The following is a 24,902-nucleotide window of genomic DNA, read 5'->3' as shown; positions in this document are numbered from 1 at the left end:
CATCCAAACAGAAAATAAATGACAAAATAGCAGACAAATATGACACATTAGATGAAATGGACATAATTGTTATTTATAGAGCACTTCATCCTAAAACATCAGACTATACATTGTTTTTGTATTGTAAATGGAACATTCTCAAGAATAGACCATATATTTGGACATTAAACCAGACTCAGCAAATTTAAAAAGATTGAAATCATAACGAACATATTCTCTGATCACAAGGCTCAGAAATTGGATATCATCTGCGAAAAGAAAGCAGGGAAAACCACAAATACGTAGAGATTAAACACCATACTCTTTAACAACGACCAGTCACAGAAGAAGTAATGGGAGAGATCAAAATATACATAGAAATAAATGAGAATGAAAACACATCCTACCAAAATTTTTGGGATGCAGTGAAAGCATGGAAACATGGAAACAACCAAAATATCCTTCGATTGATGAATGGATAAAGAAGTTGTGGTATATATACACAATGGAATACTATTCGGCGGTAAGAAAAGATGATATAGGAACATTTGTGACAACATGGATCGATCTTGAGTGAAATAAGTCAGACAGAGAAAGCAGAGAAACATATGATTTCACTGATATGTCGTATATAAACAAAAACAAGAAAAGAATAAGACAAACAAATGAGAAACAAAAACTCATAGACACAGACAATAGTTTAGTGGTCACCAGAGGGTAAGGGGGGTGGGGGGTGGGAGATGAGGGTAAGGGGGAATCAAATATATGGTGATTGAAAGAGAACTGACTCTGGGTGGTGAACACACAATGGGATTTATAGATGATGTAATACAGAATTGTGCACTTGAAATGTATGTAATTTTACTAACAATTGTCACCCCAATAATTTTTTTGAAAAAAGTAAATAAATAAAATGAGATAATAGATTAAAAAGAAAGAAAAAGTATGACAGTAGACCACTGTCTTACATCACAAACAAAAATTAATTCAAAATAAAGGCTTTGATGGAAGAGGTGGATCTGTAAATTTTCTAGAAGAAAACAGGTGGTAAGCTGTTTCAGTCTTAGTGATGTTTTTTGTGGACATCAGTGTTAGTGATGTTTTTGTGGATCTGATTCCTAAGTCAAGGGAAATAAAAGTAAAACTAAAGTTTACTACATCAAACTAAAAATCTGCAAAGGGCAGGATTTCCTCATCTAAATGTAAAAGTGTGCTACTAATGAGAGAAGATATTTATAAATTATACATCCAATAAGAGATTAATATTCAAAGAAATAATTTTACAACTAATGACCAAAACAAACAACCCAATTAAAATACAGGAAGAAGGTGTAAATATACATTTTCCCAAAGAAAACATACAAATGCCTAACAAACACATATAAAGATGATCAACATCAGTAATTATTAGATACTCAGAGCAAAACCATGATGAGATATGATCTCACACTTGTTATAATGGCTATTACCAAAAATACAAGAAATAACAAATGTTGGAGAGATTGTGGTGAAGAGGGAAACCTCGTACACTGTTGGTGGGATTTTAAATTGGTGCAGCCATTATGGAAAACTGTATGGAGATTACTCAAAACATTAAGAATAGAACTACCAAGTGACACAGCTATTCCACCTCTGGCTGTTTATCTGGAGAATAGAAAAACACTGATTTGAAAAGATATACAAGTATGCACCCCTCTGTTCAGTGCGGCATTATTTATAATAGCCATGATATGGAAATAACCTAACTGTCTTATCTATGTATGAATGGATACAGAAGATATATATCCACTATATATACAATAGAGTACCACGCAGCCATTAAAAAAAAAAAGGAAAGAAATCTTGCCAATTGCGACAACATGGTTAGACTTTGAGGGTATAATAATAAGTGAAAGAAATCAGGAAGAGAAAGACAAATACTGTAAGATTTCACTCAATGTGGAGTATAAAACAAAGAAACAAACAGAAACAAAGCAAAATTAATAAACTACAAAGAAAACAAAACAAAAACAAACTCACAGACACAGAGAACAGGTCAGTGGTTACCAGAGGGAAAGGAGTTTGAGAGGTGGATGAAAGGATTGAAAGGGTGAATTGTATGGTAATGGATAGTAACAAGACTTTTGGGGGTTATCACTTTGCAGTGTATACAAATGTCAAAATATAATGTACACATGAAACATATAATAAAAAAGAAAAACATTTGCAAATAACAACTGTATTACATTGATGAGTATCATTAATAGAAATAATCCTTTTCTTCTGATTTTAATGACTATGCTCCTAAAATCTCCTCAGACCATCAGTACAATCCCATATAAAATTCCTTCTCCACTGGGGCTCATGACATCTAACTTTACCATCTACTCTTTGTTGCCCAAATCTGCCTACCTCCTAGCCAACGCCCCATCTCCTTGCTAATAGTTTAAATGGTATCAAATATATGGTGGTGGGCGGAGAACTGACTCTGGGTGGTGAACACACAATGTGATTTACAGAAGATGTATTGCAGAATTGCACAATTAAAACCTATGTAAGTTTACTAACCGTTGTCACCCCAATAAACTTTAATTAAAAAAAGAAAATGTTGATACATGCCTCACTATCTTTCTTTTTTTTCTTTATTTGTTTTTTTTTCTTTTTTACATTAGTTTTAGGTTTACAAAACAACATAATGACTTGACATTTATACCCTTCACAAAGTGATAACCCCTCTGACATCGTATTTAGCTATTACAATACCATTGGTAATACCAATGGTATCACAATACCATTGACTGTATTCCCTATGCTGTACTTTATTTGCATCCTGTAACTATATATATACATGTATATACACGTATTTATATTCACTATTATTCTACATCAGCTTCATGTATACAGTGCATTGGTCAGGCATATACTATCTTTCTATCTCAGTTTCTGTTATTATTCTCAGCTACATCAGCAACCATGAGGAATACACATCCAATATTCTTGCCTCCTGGTTCTTAATTTCCTCACCAGACACCTTTACTTGCATTCCACTTTAGTCACCTACTCCCACGATCACACTCTCAGCCTTATAATTATTCTGAACTTTAAAGTATTAAATTTATTATCCTGAATTTTGTCAAAGTTTGTCAACAATCTGCTATACTTTTCTCTAGTTCAATAGAAGAGACTCAACTCTCTTTTCCTAAAGATAATCTCTTAACTTGTTCTTTGAATTTTCTTCCTTATCACTGTCTCAAGGACCTAGGTCCACTAATGTCCCCATCTCTCTTGTATCTTCAACCTGTGTCTCTCTAATGGTGTCTTCCTAACAATATTTAAACATGTTCAAGTTTTCTCTTACATCCTTCTATCTGGGTTATATTGAGATATAGCTCCTTTGGTGCAATATATAGGCCTTGTGTTTCCATTAGGAAAAAAGTATGTTTTTTGAGGTCAAAACAATTGCGAATCTTGACAGTATGTATTATCAGAACCTTTAGGATTCTGAGGGCAACATACACCATATTTGGGCTTGCTGCTTCAATTCTTTTACCAGGTAATAGATATGGTTGTCAGTCTTGAGTACGAAGGAGAGCAAGAAAAAACTCTAAAGTATACCTAGGCTCCAGTTTAAGTTGCTCTGTCATGTGGGCCTTATGACCCAGTAGACACAATCGTATTGGAAGTTTCTGTGGCAGACAAAGATATGATTATGAAGGGAAAATTGGGTTTCTGCTACACAATAAAGCCAAGGAGAATTATTACTAGAACCCAATGGATTCACTGAGGTGCCTCTTTTTCTCTCTTGACAAATAGCCATAATCGGTGAAAAACTGAAATAAATATAGGACTGTCAAAGACTCAGATCCTGCAGTGATAAAAGTTTGGGTTATTCCACTAGGCAAAACAAAACATACCCAGTCAAGATGCTGCAAAGGGCAAAGGAGGACAAGGAATTTGTTGTTGAAGAAGAAAAAACTATGATTATCAAACTTAGGACTCATAAGAAACTAGAACATGAGGGGCTGAAGAAGCTGTGCTTCATTTATTTTTTCTTTCTTCCCACCCCCACTCAAATAGAGTGATGGTAGTAACTAACATTTTATTTTCCAATGGAACTATCATTGAATTGACATTACCCTGCAGTTAGATGGTAGCTGATGGAAATTTTTGTTTTCTCTATGTTGAGGACAGGAATATTTTATTTGGACAATTGACTGGCTGCTAGGGAGCAAATAGGAATGGGCTGTGATAGATATTCCCTCCCTGTTTCTACAGAGCCACTCACTCTTCACTCTTACCCATTCTGCATATATCCGGGGGGTTACCTTCTGTAGACTGTATCAATGCACTCCTTTCCCTCTGGCTTGTTGTTGAGTTTGACTCATGGGGAACACCAGCAGGAAATTAGAGGGCAAATTGGCTGTGTCCTTTTACCAAAGACTACATTTCTGTCAGAGAAAGTCCTCACTTATAGCTACCCTTCCCAGGTTCTGGGAGTCATTCTTTCCCTTTGCATCTTCAAAGCTAGAGGTCATAAGGGTTATTCAGTGTTGTTAATCCTAGTGAGTTTCACTGATTCTTGTTGATTTTTAATAATGTTTCTAACATCTTCATAAATTGTCACGTTATTAATCTCTTCATTTTCCTGTTTGACAGTGCCATCTGTTTTCTGCAAAACCCTGAGTGACACATCAAGTATCAATTTCCCCAAATCTACCCTGAGTAAATTCTGGATCTGCAGGGCCAATCATATTACCTTTCATCCAAGTGTAGAAACCAAAAACCTGGGTGTCATCAATGACAAAACCCTGTGATACTCCTTACTCTACATATCCAATCCATAACTGTTTTCTGTCAATTTTAGACCAAAAATATATCTCAATTTCCTCCATTTATTTCTTTATCATTGTCACTTTCCTAGTCCAATCTACTATCATGTTTTGCTTGGAGTATTGAAATAGCCTCCTAACTGGTCTTACTTGCATTAACTTTTTAATTGGTTGTTGGTGACATAAATAAAAGCCACTGGCTTTTGTTTATTATACTGAACCTTCCTACTATTTTTTTAATTTTCAATTAATCCACTAATGTTCTATATATAAAATCCCAGGGGCAGCCGGATGGCTCAGTCGGTTAGAGCACAAGCTCTTAACAACAAAGCTGCTGGTTCGATTCCCACATGGGCCAGTGAACTGCACCCTCCAATACTAGATTGAAAACAATGGCTTGAGCTTGGAGATGAGCCTTTGGTGGGTGGCCGGTTGCTCAGTGTTTAGAGCGAGGTGCTCATAACACAAACATCGCCGATTCGAGTCTCACATAGGCCAGTGAGCTGAGCCCTCCACAACTAGATTGAAAACAAGGACTTGACTTGGAGCTGAGTTGCACCCCCAACAACTAGATTGAAAAAAAAATTTGACATCTTGGAAAAACATATTGTTCCCTAATATTCCTCAATTAAAAAAAATCCCATATGGTAATAAACAATATTTCATTTCCCCTTAAACAGTGATATTTGTTATTTCTTTCACATATTATTGCATTGACCTGATGTCTAAAACAACATTGAACAGCTGCAATAGCCAGCATCCTTTCTTGTGTTTCACCATTATTCATGATGCTGACTACTTAAGATAAATCTGTAAATAAATGTATCTCACTTTTCCTATTTTTATGCATATTTTTAAATAAGGAATGGGTATTTAATTTCATCAAATTTCTTCTAAATACTCTCATTCTTTATAAAGAACCAGTTCTTGAATTTGTCAGCTACTGTTATTATTTTCTAATTATGGCCTCTTTTCCCATTTTTAAGGTTTGTGTTACTGTTTTATTTCCAAAATCTTAAAGTTAAATATTTGGTTAATATATTTGCTTTACAAAAAAAAAATAGAGCACTTAGGGGTATGGATTTGATTTGGTACAGTTTTAGCTACTGAAATTAATCAACAGTCACTACTGGCAGGTGGTCAGTGATATCAAGAACAATTTTTAACTTAACACAAGAGAAAGAGTCTAAACTATTGGTCCCCTTTGCATGGAGTTTATAGTCTTAGATAACTGTGTACAGATCACAGCATGTGAAGTTATTAAAAGTTATCAACATCATATCCAAAGTTAGTTTTTAGTGATCTATTATAGCTGTTATAGTGATCTATTATAGCTTTTTTTATGAAAAAAGAAAAACAAAAAAATAAGAATAGAATTACCATATGACCCAGCAATCCCTCTCCTGGGTAGCTAACCAAGAAATCTGAAAACATTTACCCATAAAGACATGTGTGCTCCAATGTTCACTGCAGCTTTATTTATAATGTCCAAGACATGGAAACAACCAAAATGTCCTTTGATAGATGAATGGATAAAGAAGTTGTGGTATATATACACAATGGAATACTATTTGGTGGTAAGAATAGATGAAACAGCAACATTGATGGATCTTGAGATTATAACGCTAAGTGAAATAAGTCTGACAGAAAAAGTAGAGAACCATATGATTTCACTGATATGTGTTATATAAAACTGAAAACAACAAAAGAACAAGACAAAGAAATGAAGGAACAAAAACTCATAGACATAGACAATATTTTAGGGGTTACCAGAGGGTAAGACGGGCCGGGGGCTCTAGAAGAGGGTAAATGGGGTCTAATATATGGTAATGGAAAGAGAACTGACTCTGGATGGTGAACACACAATGTGAGATATAGATAATGTATTACAGAATTGTACACCTGAAATCTATGTAACTTTACTAACAATTGTCACTCTAATAAACTTTAATTTAAAAAAGAAAAAGCTTGAAATGGCTATGGTCCTGACGGTTCTTACAAATAGTTGAATTTACATGTAAGCCAATTATGGTTTTTTAATAATAGAGTGATATTATATCAAAAGAGGAGTAAAATATGACATTATAAAATATAAATGTGTGGAGGTGGAGTAAGGGCAAAACTAAGTGCATAATTTTAGATCTACTGCAGGTACACCAGAGCTAAATAAGTAATGTTAATTATTCACATTAAGTATATCTCAAGTGAGAAACAGTGGTTGAATATGGTAAAATTTATTATAGGACTGTAGAATTCATACAACCTAAATTCCTTAAGGCATTCAGCACTTGTACAGTTTTGTGGACTTCACAATACATATATCAGTGAGAAAGAATCACTGCATTAGTGAAAATAACTTCTTTATGAAAAATTTTCACATATAAGTCATATCTATTACAGAGCACCTAACAGAAATACAAAGATGTATTTTGCAAAACCAGGAAATAAAAAAACAAAAAACTTAACCATGTTAAGAGATTTGACATGCTTTACACAAAAAAGACCTGCAACAATTTTAAATATATAAATGTAAAGCATGCTCTACTATATGACTGAGTGAAGAGCTTTAAAAAAAACATAAAAGATGGAATTTATTGTCAGGATGTCAGCTGACACATTCACGCTGCTTTCAGAAATCTAAACCCTATAAATTCAAAAGAAAAACATAAGAATTATTTAATTTCAGTTTCAAACAACAAGCAATGCCAGTTAAACTAAAAATTGACAAAAGCTTGCAATGGTTAGTAGCCCCCCCCCCATTTTTTTAATATAAGGAATAGAGTAAATGCATGAGTAAATATCTTGAGTATACCACACACTTTAACTTTGAAGTCATATTGTAAATCTTCGACTTCTTGTTACTAAGGATACGCTTTTTCTCACTCTTGACAGATCTTGGTTTCAACAATAAATTCATTGGGGAAGTGTCTAATCTTCCAGCACTTATCAATGGCACGTTTATTGAAACCTGTGAGGAAACGCACACAAAAGTGGTTGTTTAATTTTTTAATGTAAATGAAAACATACCTAGATTTGCTCTCTACTTTTTCCCTGTACTCCACCCACATTCTCCCTCAATGTCCCAATAACAAAGGGTAAAGGAAGGAATACATTGCCTACCCAGCAAGAGGTCTCTTCTACGAAGGCGGAAGGATTTGCGGTTGTTGCAAAGTTGGTAAATAAAGATGCCAAGGTTGCTAACATCACGAATCTCCTCCACAGCAACCAGGTCTTCACGAACCACATAAGTGTGAGGCAGGTATTTGCCACTCTAAAATTTTTTTAAATATTGAAATGAGAATTTCTTAAAAACACTGTATAAATCCTTACCCGTAGCAGATACACTTTTTTGAAATAAAATGTTTTTAGAGCAGTTTTAGGTTCATGACATACTTTTTATTTGAAAATTATTTCAATGAGATGGAATGTTTTGTGTTCAAATCATTAATTTTTTTAAAAATGAGGAAGCAAAATTATTTATAAATGCTTATATAAAAATTTGACATCTAAAATACATACTGCCAGTTTGCCAAAGAGCTCCACCAGATTCTTTGGAGGCATAACAATGGAGGTATTGAGAGGCATCAGATAGCAGTTCCCCAACAGCAAGTCCAGGTAAGCAGTCATGCCCTGTTGGGAAGAAGAAAAAAGTTAGGTATGATCTAGAGAGTATCAATTCTGCAGATTTTCCAAATGCCATTAGAATAAGCAGCTACATCCATTCAAAATTAACTAATGCATATTCAATATCAAAAGAATGAAAAATGCTTTGGGGCAAAGCGATGTCCATTTATGAACAAATTTAATATTTACCAATGAACTAAGAATATAAAAGAAAATTCAGGAATACCTATAGGAATGAGAAACCCACCTTCTCAAAGTCATGAATAATTGCGGCAGGGTCACTATCAGAGAAACTGGGGACAGGCACATCAATGATTGCGATGTTGTCATCCTCACGAATGTCAGCCTCCTCGGTCACAGGCAGGAAATAGGGCTCTCCCCCTTGAAGGGAATTTGTTGGGTCCTCAGAATCAAAGAAGCACATTTCTCCACGGTAGATGGTGCTCTAAAAGACAAAAAAGGAAGAATTAAAACTTTCTAATATGTACCACTATGACATTTGAATCATTTCTCATGCTCATATCAATTCATTGTGTCATTTGTCAAGCTGAGGACTGTTGATTACACTTATCACCATGAAGACTAATCAATTTAATAAACTAAGGGTAATTTGAAAACTTTCCCTAAACCTTCATTTCTCTGGTGACAAACACAGAATTATTTAAGTTGCTACTAAATGTATAGCAACCATGTTTCCCCGAAAATGAGACCTAGCTGGACAATCAGCTCTAATGCATCTTTTGGAGCAAAAATTAATATAAGACCCGGTCTTATCTTACTATAATATTATAAGACCGGGTCTTATAATATAATATAATACAATATACAATATGACCAAGCCTTATATTAATTTTTGCTCCAAAAGACCCATTTGAGATGATTGTCTGTCTAGGTCTTATTTTCAGGGAAAAACGGAATTAGTCATCCAAATTATAAGAATTGTAATTATTATTACCTTGGGCATGAAGTACTTGTAAATGCAGGCTCCACCAACAATAAGTCCTGCCAAGATGAATGAAAGGCCTAGAAGAGTAAGCATGCATCTCCCAGAAGAGCCCTCTTTTTCCTGAGTAGCAACTTGGAGCTCCTATTTATTAAAAAATAAAAAAAAATAAAAATAAAAACCAGATTGTACTTTAGGACATATAGTCACGTTTGTGTACAATTTACCTCTTTTAAAACCCAAGATATTGAAAAAAGATGTTATTAAGTCATCCTAGCTTCAAATCATTTCAAGACAGTTTCTGATGTTTAATAGATGTAAAAATCTCTAATTATATTAACCTTCCTCCTGGCATTTCCAAACCTAAATATAAATACTATGTTATTTCAAAACATACACTTCTAGAATCAGCTGAAAATATTCATTTATGCAAGGAGTTATCCTTTTTAAATAAATGAAAGTTGTTACTTTTCAGACTTGTACTGTGATATAATCACTAACTTTCTGGCATAAAATTATGTTTCTTTATTATTACTTTTTTTTTATAAATCAACTTGTTTGCCAACTTAAAGGTGAATTAATATCCTTTGATTTATTAACTGATTTTCAGAAATCTGGTTTTTTAAATTAAGTTTTATAGGAATAGTTCTATAAGGCAGATATATGACATTTTCCCCTATTTTAGAAATTAAAAGATTGGAGGCAAGATATATTTCACAATGTTCCTAATTTTAATGAGAAAGTAGTCTTCCTAATGTCACCCAATGTTCTATAGCTGTGTATTGCACGAACGAAATAATGTTTTCCAAGTTCTGAGCAAAACACTAGATTTTAAAGTACGGCATTTGCCATATGAAGGCACAAAAGCTGTGTGTTTAACAGTGACTGTAAAATTTTGTTAAATTCATAATTTGTTAGGAATTGGAATAAAAAAGATCCAAAACAAACAAGTAACAGATTAACTCTGTAACTTTCCCAAGGCGGTAGACCAATGGTCCCTCCAATCCCATTCTTACATGTCACAGTATTCCTTAAGCAGCATTATTACTCAAGGGTAGAATAAATGAAGTCAGAAAATCGAGTCTGGTAATCAGAGAGTAAATCATTCAGACTAGTATGTAAGTAGAATTGTTTTAGTTTTCTCAGGCCATTAGCTCCTTACCAGGGGAACAACAATAATGTTTATGGGGCCTATTTAGCCTCATTAAATTTGGTGAATACAAATGCATGGATTCTAAGGAGAGGGAATCATTTGATAAAGGATTTGTCAAAAAAAAAAGATTTTTCTTTAAAATTCAAAGAAATCTGGTATTCACATTTCTTAGCTAAATTTATGTTAAAGTTAAACCCTTCATTTATTCTCAGTAAACCTTGAAGGCTTTTCCTTGTCCCAATAATTTTCAAAAAAAATAATTATTTTTATTGAAATAAAACCCTAACCTATGCTTAATATTACAAAGACAGAACTGTAAATTATGATTGTGAATCACTGTAATCTAGAGCTAGAAGCTTAGAAATTATGTTTTAGAAGTACAGAAAGATGAACTGACTTACCTATAAGTCACAAATAACTTAATTTGAAATTCTCAAAGAAATGAATTTCTTTTTTTTCTTGTCACTGAGATATGAGAAAAGCAATTTCCTCTGCAATTTCATTTCTCTTTCCAATAATTTATGGAATTTATTATCAAGCAAAGTCTAGGTATTAGAACCTCAATTTTATAAAAAATTGCCTCCATACTAGGAATAAAGTTTTTTTTTTTATTTAAATTTGATGGACTTCAGGATGGTGGGGGATGTTGCCATAGCTAATTTCTCTATGAACTGTATTTTAAAGTCATCCTATGTGACCTCTGACGTACTATTCTGTTGTGTTCAACCTCTGATAAGCTAATCAATACATCACAAAATAATGTGTCAAGTATTATTAAATCAAGGTCCCATTGTGGCCAGGTCAAAATCCTGTGGGAGCTTCTCCAACACCTAACAAAGAAATATAATCATAGAGCAAATGCTCATTTTTGTTTAGCCCTCATCACACCACAGGTCTGGCAGAAGTATTACTTGCCTATTAACTGAATCCAACTACAAGTCATGAAGTTTTTGGTGGTGAGGGAAAAAAAAAGGATTACTGTGTGGCTATATTTAACTACTGGAATCTAATTAGACCTCCCAAAAATCTGGCCATGTTTCATTTACAAAGTAAGTAGGACAATTACACATTTGACTTTCTGTCATTTAATCAAAACCACAACAATGCAAGGGGGTGTAACTTTTGAATTCTGAAATGTATAATACACAAAAGCTAGTTTGATTGCTGGGTTAAATATTGAAAGTTTCCGTGACAAAAATTCTGCATAAGCACATTAGCATTTCAAATTGTGTGCATAATCAGTTTTATTACATGGATTCTCCATTCACTCAAAGCACTTTTCAAATCTTCACTCTGAACAAAAAAGTTAAAACTTTATGGAGAGAACAAAGCAGCACAGATCTGCAAATCCCAACACTGCACAGATTTTGTAGAAGAAGAAAATGCGACTATGCCTTTTAACATTGAGATTTTTCTGAGGAAAATGAGAAATAGTTCACAAACACTGAAAACACGTTAGATGTTTAAAGGAAGTAGAAACTGGACTAAGTAAATAATGCCTAACATTTTTTGGGGGGGAAATGCCCCTAGTTCCTGGCAATGTCAAAAATTTAAATTACAAGGTTGGACCTGCTTCAGATCTCTCTATGTGGATTTCACTCAAAAAGGAAGTACAAAAAGAAGAAAGAGGAAAAAAAAACCCTCCAAATTTATTTTTATGGAAGAAGAGTGTTTTCCTTAGGAAGTGACACTCTGAAAACATACAAGGCTCTTGCAGTTAACAGGGCACAGTGAACATCCCAAATTCAAATTACGACCAACCTCAATTTTGACAGCTCCTTCATCGAATGCTTAACGTTATCTATGACCAGGGAGAAAATGAAAATATACACGGACGGGCACAAAAACACACCTGTCCCAACCCATATGTTTTCGACTCAAAGTTGCCTTTTGCCGCACCCCTGTCCCCACAAACACTCAGCGATCCTAGAAAGACTTACGTAGATACATGGAACTTCATACACGTCAAAACTAAAGAGTTAAATATCTTGCTCTTGATCGCCGAGTGCCCTATGGTGGCTGTGTGGGGACCCTGGAGCTGGGGACTGGGTAGCGTGCCTCTCATTGATGCCCAGTCGCCCACATATTCCCCAGGGGAAGGTAACATGGGGTCCCAAAGGTTCTCCTCAAATTCCCTCCAACATCCCTCCTAGATGTACAGCATGGGCTGGAACCAACTGATCGTGGCGCGACGTGCTGGGATGCTAAGGGGCGTGGGACACCGCAAAGGGAAGGGGGCGCGACTAGACAGATGAGGGGCTACTGAGCAAACCTGACGGACTTCACAGAGGACACCGGGAACACAGGAGCTGCGGGGCAGCTTTCATTTTGTCCTCTATCACTTTCCCCCTTTCTTCCTCCCAAGCCACCCATTCCCCCCTTCCCAACCCTAGCAGGCAGGCAGGCAGGAGTGGAGTGGGGACAACTACCTTGCCAGTCAGGATCTGAGCTCGGACCGTACGGCTTACGAGGGCCTCCACGTCTTGCCGTGCCTCTTCTTTTTGCACAGCCGTGGGCGTGTTGAAGGCGATTTTCACCATTGTGAATCTTCGGGCTGCGCGGTAAGGCGCGGCTCGAATCAGCGTCCTGGGCTGCAGGTTGGAAGAGGAGAAGATCGCGTTAGCCCTAGCAGCACCTACTTTCTCTTCTCCTTCGTCTGCCTTATGCTGCTGCAAGCCCAGGTCTGGGGATACTTATGACGCAGTCCCAAGCTGGGTGGGAGAGCGTGGGCGGGCCCAGGGAGGGGCCAAGGGAGGAGCTAGAGGGGGCCCAAGCACTGGGATGGGGGTGGGGGTTGTCAGTGAGGGAAGAGGAGAGCCCATGGCCCGCTGGGGCTGGACATGCCTCACCTGCACTCCAGGCATGTTTCCACCCACTCTCTGCACCCTCAGATAAGAGCAAGACAGGAAGGAAGCCTGCGTGTCGTGTGTCTTTCTGCCTCTGTCCAGGCCACAATAGCCCCTGACCCTAGATTCTGTTTTCCCAAACTTGGGCTTGGCCCCCCGCGGTGCCAGGAACTGTAACTTGGCAGAAACCCAAGCTTCATCAGCTCTGCACCCACCCAGGTCCCTATAGCACAGTTCCATGACTGTTCTGTTCCTTTATAATAATACCTTCCCTTTAAAGAACACTCAGAAGCCCGTTTATAGTTACATGGTTCATTGTCTCAACATTTTTTGTTTGTTTCTTGGAGTTTGTTTTGTAATTTTAATTTCCCAACCTAGAGCAATGCTAAATCAGAAATATAGGACTCTCGCCTCCTCCACTCCCCATTTTTGCAGGCAAGAAATGATGATACATAGAGGAGGATGGAAAACTCATAGTGAATCTCGGACATAATCCAGGTCTTTTCACGCTCCCAGGTCAGGGAAACCAGAGAAAAGTCTCAGCAGAGCTTATCTTCAGCCACCAGTTGTGAAATCTTCAGGGGAAAAAAGCAGGGGTATGAGCGTACCTATGTGATTTTGGGGGGAGGAAGTGTGGGTGGAGGATACAAAATTCACCTAGACAGCTAACTCAACTCTAGTGAGAAACAAAACAATTATCTCAAAGGTGCTGAGTTAGAAATCATTATTGGAACATGTACATATGCAGCCAGTGTAGTCGTGCTAGTATTTCTTCACAATCAGTTCTCCTTGGTTGGTAACACTGATAGAGAACCTCCCCATGTAAAATTCATGCTGTGGAGTTTGATGACTGGGGGTGGTACTGGTAAAGAGTTTATAAATAGTCTTGCTGCCAAAGACAGTAGAGTGGTCTCTTGTAAGAAAGCAGTAACACTTACCAAGAATCCAGCTTGTGCTAGAGAATCCCCCATCTACTCATATACTTATTAAAGGGACTTGAATATAGCAGTCACTATCCATCTGTTCAAGAAATTCCAGGTTGGAGTTTTTCTCACTGAGGTTTCATTGACTCTGAAGCCCACTGCCTGTCTCCACTGTGGGAGCTTTGTGAAGACAGCCTTCATTTTTGAGGATAGGCCACAGATGGGAAGGTAGATGGAGGGGAACAGTGGGGAGCCTGTGCCTTACACAGGGCCAGATGTTTGAGTTTGCTTACAAATATTGGTGTCTTATGTTCTTTCACTTATTCTTTGGTCAAGTCTGGCCACTATAATTTAACATTTATCAGGGAACTTTTAGTGTAGGCTGAGGAAATCTCAACTTCCCTAGGATGTTTCTCTTTACAGTTACCTTGTGTTTTCCATCCCTTTTGTGACAATTCAGCTTAGAGTCTGTGCTAGTCTGGCCCTGTGATCCACACCACACAGATCATTGAACAAATTGTCGCTCCTACACATTTACCTACCAAGTGCAAGGTGCTAGTTGAGATAGTAATGTATTATCTTATTGTATCTTCCCTGGAATGTGGTCAGACAGAAAGAGCGGGGATTATTTCCATTTTTCAAATGAATAGACCCAAAGTTTGGTAACAACCAAAAGAGTACATGATTAATTGCTGGATATGTGACATTGAGCAAGTCACCTCATTATCTTGAGCCTCAGTTTCTTCCTCAGTAGAATGATGCGATATTTTCATCCTGTTGCTATGAGGCTCATTTAGGATAATGCAGGAGGAAATACCTTTTCAGTTATGAAAAGAATAGGAGAGTGAAATGGTTGGATATGGTAGGATTCTGATTTTAGTCTGTAACATACCCATATTTCAAGGTTATAAGGACAATCTTTTATCCTTCAACTATTCTTTAGCTTCTAGGGCTGCTTAAGACCCCATAGTATCTGAATATAGGTTGCCTTGGAAATTATCAGACCTCTGAAAATAGTTACATAAATCATCATGTAATTTCCCTGTTGGATTTTTTAAATTATTTTTTTCAGTTACAGTTGACATTCAATATTATTTTAGTGCCAGGTGGGTACTAGACTAACCAGGGGGATCTCTGCATAAATTATATAAATGTCTCTGTTGGATTTTGAAAAATTTGGCCACCTCCTGTTTCTTTATGCCATGTCTTGTTTTAAAAATGTCACTAATACATCTCTAAGTGTTTTTGCTGCTGTTGAACATGTGATGCAGGACATAAGTAGGCAGATACCTCTATTAACCTCTCAAATAAGTAATACTTGTGTTAGAATCACAGAGTAGCAACAACACCTATTGTTAGCATCCATTTCAGGAAGGGCAAATAGTTCCAGCGTATTTTTTGAATTTCAAAATATAATCTGCCCCTTGCTCATTGGGCTGAAACCTGTAGAGAACATATTTCTGTCTACTAAAAAACGGTTCTCATTGGCTAAGTTCTTTCTTGTACTCTCTCCTTCCCATCAAAAACTTCGTGTTTCTTAGAATCAATTTATCTCACTTTCTTGTATTTGGAAACTGTGGGGATCTGGCTACCATGCCAATTTCAGCTAACATTGTTCATCATGTCTGAATGTTCACCATTCAAGTTTATCAATGACTTCCCTGTTCTCACATGCCAGATGATGACTAAATTATCAGAACTTGGGCTGAATGGAACATGGCATACGAGTGGATGCTAAACAATGATGTAAACTCTCTTTGGATGATCTGAAATTACCAAAATTTCAATCACACAAAAATAAGGCTACTATGATAGCATCTATGATACCATTCATTCATAGCAATTATACAAAGCAGCAGAATAGTTCTACCTATAGCCAGTGATACTAGGAATGTTTAAATTTTGAGCTCATCTGCAATAGCTTCACACCTAATTTAGGAAGATTAGTCTGACAGCAAGTTGGACTGGGAAACCAATTAGGAGGCACTCTCATATTCCAGGTGAGAGGTGGTGGAATACAATGATGATTACAATATTTGAAATAAAGGGACAACTTCCAGAGATATTGAGGAGCCATACTTTACAAGGTCTGATGCTGAAATAAATCATATGAAGGAGAACAAAAGAGAAAAAATAATTCTGTTTTGAATGACTAGGAATGCAAATTGGGGAAATGATGGTGCCTTGTGTAGCAATACTAAAAATTTATTACTACCTCATATGCTAGATTTCTATACTAAGCCCATTAAATTATGGCATTTAATCTTTATTACTACCCCATGAGGTTGTATTATATTTCCCATTTCATTGATAAAGAAATTGAATTTCCAAGAGGTTAGATGACTTGCACAAGGTCAAATTCTAACCCAGGTGGTCTGATTCCAGTATTTATACTCTTAATCACTACATTGTCTGGCTACCACTAAAGGAAATGTGAAAATCAGTAAGGGGGCTGGCTTGAAAACGGGAAATAATCAGCATATTCTTCAGAGAAATGAAGCATGATTCTCTGCCCATATGCAGATCCCTGCCTAGGATTTTGCTCACGACTAAAAACTTTTGACACCCTTTTAAAACTTTGTTCGCCATGGGTACATGGTATAGGCTACTTACGTTGAAGCGTATTTCTCCTGAGTTGTGAAGTTGGTTTTGTCCACAGGAAAGAGAAATGGAGAGCTGGACATCCATCTGCTTCTGGTATAATTCCAGGAGTTTGGTTTTACTCTTTAAAGAGCCAGGTTATTTTCTACCATCATTTCCCTGCATATGTAGTTCAGCCCTGGGAGCATAGCTAGGGTTCCTCACACAAACTAATGGAGAACACTCATTTTATGGAATAGATTCTTATTTCTTGACTCCATTTAAAGTGCTTTTTGTAGACTAGTAAACTACCATAATAGGAGGATGCAATGTTTACTTAAATATAAGAGTAGATTTTATAATCTCTTCACAATGATGTGGACATATCTTCAAGGTTAAGAAGTTTTCCCTACCCTAATTTATAAAAATCACTTTTTTGTCATTTTGGGCAACTTAAAAATCTAGTGAACTTATTTGCACTTTCAAGGCACATTTTTCTAAATTGTGTAAAAGTTCTTATCTTGTTGCAGACAATCTGGGGCATTTTAAAAATAGAGTATGAATCAATATCTGAACATGTCTTATCTGATCAGCTTAACAAAAAGTTCCAGTCCTGAGTAATACAAAGGAAAAATTCAAGTCTAGCCCAATGAGTGCTTTTGAGAATTTCCAGTTGGTTTAGTTGCTCCATAATATATTACTGAGCAGATACTAAGATGTCTTTTTTACTTTAGAGTTATGTTTCTATTCAGTGAAAACATAAAGATTTGTATTTTCATTAATGCTTGTTAAATCAGATATTCTTTTTACACACATATTTAGATTTGTTGGTGGATCAACATATTCTGCTCTTAGTTTTGCCTTAACACACAATCCCAAGTTGTTTTACAACACATGAATCAACTTGACTGTTTTTGAAATGTAATTTGGTTTTTGATTTTTATCTCACTATTTTTAAATTAAAGCCAAAGTATTAATATTCCAAAGTCTTTAATTATTTCAAAGCATTGTGGCATATTGTAAATATTGAGGACAAAAGAGCATATACAACAAGGAATGTTTTAAGACTGTTGTCAGGTCAATGGCACAGTTGACAAATTTAGTCAGATCATAATTGGAAAATCCTGGTTAAGAACTTCCTAACCAAAACTCAAGGTCCACTGAAAGTGCTGCTTATATTTTAGTGGAGTGGCCATGTTTCTATGCTAATGCAAATGGGAAATCTTGCATAAAAGAACACTGCAGTGTGTGACAGCTTCTCTACTATTTTTTTTCATTGATACATCGATTATATCCCTGACTTTTAAGTTAGGAGAATTAACTTCTAAGAATTTTAATACTTTTTTTCAGCAATTGAAATTTGTAATTGCTTCTACCACATTGAGAAGAATCCTATGCAAGACTATTGTCCACATAATCTGGGAAGAAAGGGTTCTCTTCTATGTTCTATTTATGTTGCAGTTAACACAAAACAAGTGTCCTCTTTCCTCACATTTAGCATTAGGACTTATACTACAAAAGATTCTACTAAATGAGGTGGATTAGAATAATGGCATTTATAAATAGAAATAGCTAATTAAACAAATACCAACACCCATTATAAATAAAGAGAAGCTTTTCCTTTCTCCACTGTGATGTTACTCCCTGACCTTTAAACTATAAGAAGGCCTTCTATTTACTTGTACTGTAAAATGCTTGATTCTCCACTTCTGTCAAACTTGCAAGGCAACTACAGGGTATCCCGTCCTAGTGTACTCTTACTCAATCTCCCTTTCAGCCCCCTATTTTGGTTGAAACTTAGTCCAGTGATAATGATATCTCATTTGGTAATTTATTTATGAAGAGCTTGAGAATAAATCAATTCTCAATTGATGCCAATAATTGTTACTGAACACCAGTGAGGCATGCACACAAAAGAAAAATGCTTGTATATTTAGAAGTGATGCTGGAAATCAGTTCACTCAGGAGGCAAGTATATCCTATGGAATTGTGAACCAATAAGTGTGGGAAAAATATTACTGATTAACAATACATAATATCCAATAAATACTGTGATAAATATGCTGAGACTGTAGGCAGAATATAATTCTGCCATCAACACAGCAATTTCTTCCAAAGACAATTCTGCAAGAAAACAATATTTGAATTCCAAATCTTTATCGCAAATACAGCCAGAAATCTCTCCCCAGCAATTCAAAGTAAAGGCTACTATACCTGTTTATACAGGAAATTCAAAGAAGCCAAAAATGTCTCCCAACAAATCAACTAAGCACATAATTTGTTTTCTGTGTGTGTGTGTGAGCGTGCACATGTATGTTTTAATTAGCATATTCTCTTGAGACTAGTTTCTCTAAATCACACCACCATCTTAAGCATCCAAAGAAGCTTGAACTGGAATTCTCCAAAGCACATCTATTATACTTTGTGTGTTGATGGTGTACGGCATATGATAGTAGATTCTTCCCATCACGCTCTGCAACTTAAACTAGAAGAATATTGACATCGATCTTATGCCTTAGTCCTTACTAATATCATCTTCATTTTTGTGTTTTCTATTTGCAAGGGTGTCTGTGGTATTTATATTTCTGGCTTGCCTGCCTGGTGGAAGAAGGGTAGAACCAGTTCTAAGGGATAAATCAAGTCCCTGTGCTTCTGTACTGATTGACAGTGATTCTGGGACTCACTTTTGCTAAGAAAGAATGAAGTAGGTTTGTATGTTATACTATTACAAATACCATCTTCTTCTATAGTCAATTCCACACACACACACACACACACACACACACACACACACACACACACACATATAAATAAAATATTTTACCTCTATCAGCCTCTAACTCACATTTGAATCCTTGCCAGCATTTAGTTCTTTGCGTGCTACAAAGACGAGACCCAATACAATTGTTGAATTGTACTGAGCCTGAAATCCATAGGCAAGCGGTCAAATCCTAAACATCATTTAGTAAAGCAGATGGGACCTGCTCAGCTTCCGTCCAAACACTCCTTAGGATCCCACATTGACTTTTCTCCTTCTGAGATGACTCCAATTTATACTCATGTGATTCCGTCTGTATGTTGTATTTTTAAAACTTGATGAAACAGTGCATGATATATAGTGCACCTTGCATTGGAACCATGCAGCACCATCAGGAAATCTTAAACACAACCATCTCCTTGGAGATAAGTATGCAGGAAAAATCTGTTCACCCATTAAGTCTCACTTTCTCTATGGTCCTTCCCTGAAGCATAGTTTTCCCATTCTTTGACCTCCACCAAATCTAACTTCATACGAACTCTTTCTTCTGTTGTTTCATGTCACTGTATGTGACTATGTTTCTTCTCTTAACTATACTACACATTTCTAAAGAGCAGGGGCTTAGTCTGATGCTTTCTTTTTATCTCCACAGTGTCTAGTGTGAGTCTGAGCAAATATCTAGTCAGTGTACAACCAGACTCACTGGTTATTTTAGTTGTTGTGAACTGCTTCTCTTTGGGAAGAAACAGGGCACAAGTAAGTGGAAAATTAAGGCTGAATTATACTACCTTTACAATCTCTTTGAAACTACCGATTAACAAATCTACAGTGATCTTTTTTTATGTGCCCAACTCTGTGCTATGTAGACAATACAGAATTATAAAGAATGCTATTTTCTGTAAAGATGTTTAAAGTCTTGTGCAGTATAAAAGTAATAGATTTCGTCAGTACAGAATGACATCAGTTTTACATTCTTTACTTCATTTGATCCTACAAAACTTTTATATTTATCATGGTAGAGCTTATCAACATTCAATGTTTCTTTTTGCTTGTTTGTTTTTACAACCAATAAGCTGTTTCAGAATGTGAGTGATTTTGGCGGACCAAATGGATTTGCTAATCTACCCATTCTCCTGAATTGACTTTAGCCCCTGGCAGGTCTACTCCCTAGGGTACATCTGTCCTTGACCAGACAGAATGCTCTCAACCTATGGCTCTGAGATTCAAAGAGGAAGAATGTCCCTATTCCTAGATTCACCAGTAGAGGTGAATCTTCTTGCTTCCATGGGATGGAGAAAATAGGTGTGGGTGAGGGCAAAAGGCAAGAAGTTCTTCTCTAAGTAATGCTGCCTATCCATATGGAAGCAGTAGAACTGGGAAACAAATGTTCATTCCTAACAGATACCTCATTGTATATTGAAAAATATTTTTCCCATGGGGGAATATTTGACAAGCAACATTATATTAGTTTCAGGTGTACAAAATAATGATTTGATTTTTTAAAATTTTAATTAAAAATATAGCTAATATACAATATTATATTAGCTTCAGGGGTACACCATAGTTATTCAACATTTATATACCTAAAGAAGTGATCACTACGGTAAATCCAGAACCACCTCACACTGTATCATGCTATCGTAATGTTATTGACTATATTCCTTATGCTGTACATTGCATCCCCATGATTTATTTGTTTTATACCTGGAAACTTGGAACTCTTATTCCCTTCACCATTTCCACCTTTTTCTTTCTTTTTCTTTTCTTTCCTTTTTTTTTTTTTAAGTTTCTTGGGGTGACAATTGTTAGTAAAATTACATAGATTTCAGATGTACAATTCTGTATTACAACATCTGTAAATCCCATTGTGTGTTTACCACCCAGAGTCAGGTCTCCTTCCATCACCATATATTTGATCCCCTTTACTCTCATCTCCCACCCCCCCTTACCCTCTGTTAGCCACTAAACTATTCTGTGTGTCTATAAGTTTTTGTTTCTTATTTCTTTGTCTTCTTCTTTTGTTGCTTTTGGTTTATATACCACACATATCAGTTAAATCATATGGTTCTCTGCTTTTTTTGTCTGATTTATTTCGCTTAGCATTATAATCTAAAGAATCATCTATGTTATCACAAATGGTCCTATTTTATCTTTTCTAACCGCTGAATACTATTCCATTGTGTATATATACCACAATTTCTTTATCCATTCATCTATTGAAGGACATTTTGGTTGTTTCCATGTCTTGGCCACCGTAAACAAAGCTGCAATGAACATTGGAGAACACGTGTCTTTATGGATAAACGTTTTCATAATTTTTTGGTAGATATCCAGGAGAGGGATTGCTGGGTCATATGGTAATTCTATTCATAATATTTTGAGGAACCTCCACATGCCTTCCATAGCGGCTGCACCAGTCTGCATTCCCACCAACAGTGTATGAGGGTTCCTTTTTCTCCACAGCCTCTCCAACACTTGTTACTATTTGTCTTGTTGATGATAGCCATTCTGACTGGGGTGAGGTAATATCTCATTCTTGTTTTTCTTTGCATTTCTCTGATGTTTACTGATAAGCGTTTTTTTCACATGTCTATTTGCCATTTGTATGGCCTCTTTGAAGAAATGTCTCTTCAGGTCCTCTGCCCATTTTTCAATTGGGTTGTTTGTTTTTATGTTGTTGAGTATCATGAGTTCCTTGTACATCTTGGATATTAGCCCCTTAAGGGAGGCACTGTTTGCAAAAATCTTCTCCCATTCAGTTGTTTGCCTCTTTATTTTTTGATGGTTTCTTTTGCTGTGCAGAAGCTTTTAAGTTTCATATAGTCCAAATCATTTATTTTAGCTTTTACTTCCCTTGCCTTTGGAGTCAAATTCATAAAATTCACTTTGAACCCAAGTTTCATAAGTTTAGTACCTATGTTTTATTCTATGCAGTTTATTGTGTCAGGTCTTATGCTTAAGTCTTTGATCCATTTTGAATTAATTTTAGTACATGGTGATAGATAGCAGTCCAGTTTCATTTTTTTGCACGTGGCTATCCAATTCTCCCAGCACCATTTATTGAAGAAGCTGTCTTTTCTCCATTGTGTGTTTTTTGTTCCTTTGTCAAAAATTGTCTGTCCATATTTATGTGGTTTTATTTCTGGGTTCTCAATTCTATTCCATTAGTCTATGCGTCTGTTTTTCTGACAATACCGTGCTGCTTTGATTATTATAGCCCTGTAGTACAAGCTAAAGTCAGAGAGTGTGATACCTCCAGTATTGGTCTTTTTTCTGAAGATTGCTTTGGCTGTTGGGGTCTTTGTTGTTCCAAACAAATCTGATGATTTTTGTTCTATTTCCTTAAGAAAATGCCATAGGGATTTTAATGGGGATTACATTAAATCTGTATATTGCTTTGGGTAACATGGCCATTTTAACTATGTTGATTCTTCCAATCCATGAGCATGGAATGTCTTTCCATTTCTTTGTGTCTTCTTCAATTTCTTTTAACAATGTCTTATAGTTTTCAGCATATAGATCTTTCACATCCGTGGTTAAGTTAATTCCTAGGTATTTTATTCTTTTTGCTACAATTGCAAAAGGAATTATTTTTTGTATTTCTTTTTCTGAGATTTCATTGTTAGTATATAGGAATGTAATGGACTTTTGTACGTTGGTTTTGTAGCTGGCAAATTTACTGTATCTGTTGATATTTTTCTAATAGCTTTTTGGTGGAGTCTTTAGGATTTTCTATAGATATCATCATGTCATCTGCAAAGAGTGACAATTTAACTTCTGTATTCTAAATTTGGATGCCTTTTATTTCTTTCTCTAGTCTGATTGCTCTGGTAAGGATTTTCAACAGCATGTTGAAAAGCAGAAGTGATAGGGGACAGCCCTGTAGATTTCTTGAATGTAGAGCAAAGGGTTTCAGTTTATCACTATTATTTATGAGATTAGGTGAGGGCTTGTCATATATGGTCTTTATTATGTTAAGGTATTTTCCTTCTTCACGTACTTTATTAAGTGTTTAATCATAAATGGATGTTGTATCTTGTCAAATGCTTTTTCTGCATCAATTGATATAATCATATGATTTTTGTCCTTTATTTTGTTTATGTGATATATCACATTGAGGGATTTGTGGATGTTGAACCATCCTTGTGCCTGGGCGATAAACCCCACTTGGTAGTGAAGAATAATCTTTTTAATGCATTGTTGTATTCCATTTGCTAGAATTTTGTTTAGGATTTTTGCATCTGTATTCATCAGAGATATTGTTCTGTAATTTTCTTTATTTGTGTTGTCCTTACCAGGTTTTGGTATCAGGGTAATGCTGGCCTCATAAAATGAATTAGGGAGTACTGTCTCTTCTTCAATTTTTTGGAAGAGTTACAACAGAATTGGTATTAGATCCTCTTTGAAGGTTTGGTAGAATTCGCTAGTGAAGCCATCTAGTCCCAGACTTTTGCTTTTGGGAATGTTTTGGATGACTGATTCAATTTCTTTACTGGTGTTCGGTCTGTTTAGATTTTCCAATTCTTCATGGCTCAGCCTTGGAAGGCTATATGTTTCTAAGAACTTGTCCATTTCTTCTAGGTTATTTAATTTGGAGGCATATAGTCCTTCATAGTAATCTTGGATGATCCTTTGTATTTCTGTGGTGTCCATGATAACTTCGCATAATTCATTTCTGATTTTGTTAATTAGTGTCTTTTCTCTTTTTATCTTAGTGAGCCTAACCAAGGGTTTTTCAATTTTGTTAATCTTTTATAAGAACCAGCTCTTTGTCACATTAATTTTTTCTATTGTCTTTTTGTTCTCTATTTTATTTACCTCTGCTCTGCGTTTTGTTATTTTCTTTCTCCTGATGACCTTGGATTTCATTTTGTTTTTCTAGTTCTTTAAGGTATAACGTGTGGTTATTTATTTGGGATTTTTCTTGTTTCTTGAGATAGGCTTGTAATGACATAAATTTCCCTCTTAAAACTGCTTTTCCGGCAATCCAAAATTATGGTAGTATGTATTTTCATTGTCATTTGTTTCTATGTGTCTTTTGATCTCTCTTCTAATTTCTTCTTTGACCCCGTCGTTCCTTAAAATATGTTGTTTAATATCCATGAATTTGTGTTTTTTCTGCTTTCTTTTTGCAGTTAATCTCCAATTTCAAAGTCTTACGATCAGAGAATATGCTTGATATAATTTCAATCTTCTTAAATTTGCTGAGGCTGCTTTTATGTCCCAATATATGGTCTATGCTTGAGAATGTACCATGTACACTAGAAAAAAATGTATAGTCTGATGTT

The 24,902-nt window shown here is 35.8% G+C and overlaps 1 protein-coding gene across 4 annotated transcripts; it reads right to left on the bottom strand.

The window, feature by feature from the left end:
- Positions 1-7,005: 7,005 nt before the first annotated feature.
- On the bottom strand, positions 7,006-13,215 carry ITM2A (integral membrane protein 2A). 4 transcript variants are annotated; one of them, XR_013992941.1, is made up of 7 exons: positions 12,934-13,185; positions 9,367-9,498; positions 8,659-8,856; positions 8,307-8,417; positions 7,908-8,058; positions 7,607-7,755; positions 7,006-7,431 (listed from the first exon to the last, which is right to left on the bottom strand). XR_013992941.1 is itself a non-coding variant. In XM_081042674.1 (6 exons), exons 1-6 carry the CDS (start codon positions 13,045-13,047, stop codon positions 7,667-7,669), a joined length of 792 nt encoding a protein of 263 aa, XP_080898800.1. In that variant the 5' UTR covers positions 13,048-13,215; the 3' UTR covers positions 7,006-7,666. The 4 variants fall into 4 exon arrangements, 3 of the variants coding, with proteins under 3 accessions (XP_080898800.1, XP_080898799.1, XP_080898801.1); XM_081042674.1 differs by having other exon boundaries at positions 7,006-7,755; positions 12,937-13,215; XM_081042673.1 differs by having other exon boundaries at positions 7,006-7,755.
- Positions 13,216-24,902: the final 11,687 nt, after the last annotated feature.

The sequence above is a fragment of the Rhinolophus hipposideros genome (assembly GCF_964194185.1).
Source record: "Rhinolophus hipposideros genome assembly, chromosome: X".
NCBI classification, from domain to species: domain Eukaryota; kingdom Metazoa; phylum Chordata; class Mammalia; order Chiroptera; family Rhinolophidae; genus Rhinolophus; species Rhinolophus hipposideros.
Note: the sequence above shows the minus strand (reverse complement) of the source record. Positions and strands in the feature narration are given on the sequence as shown.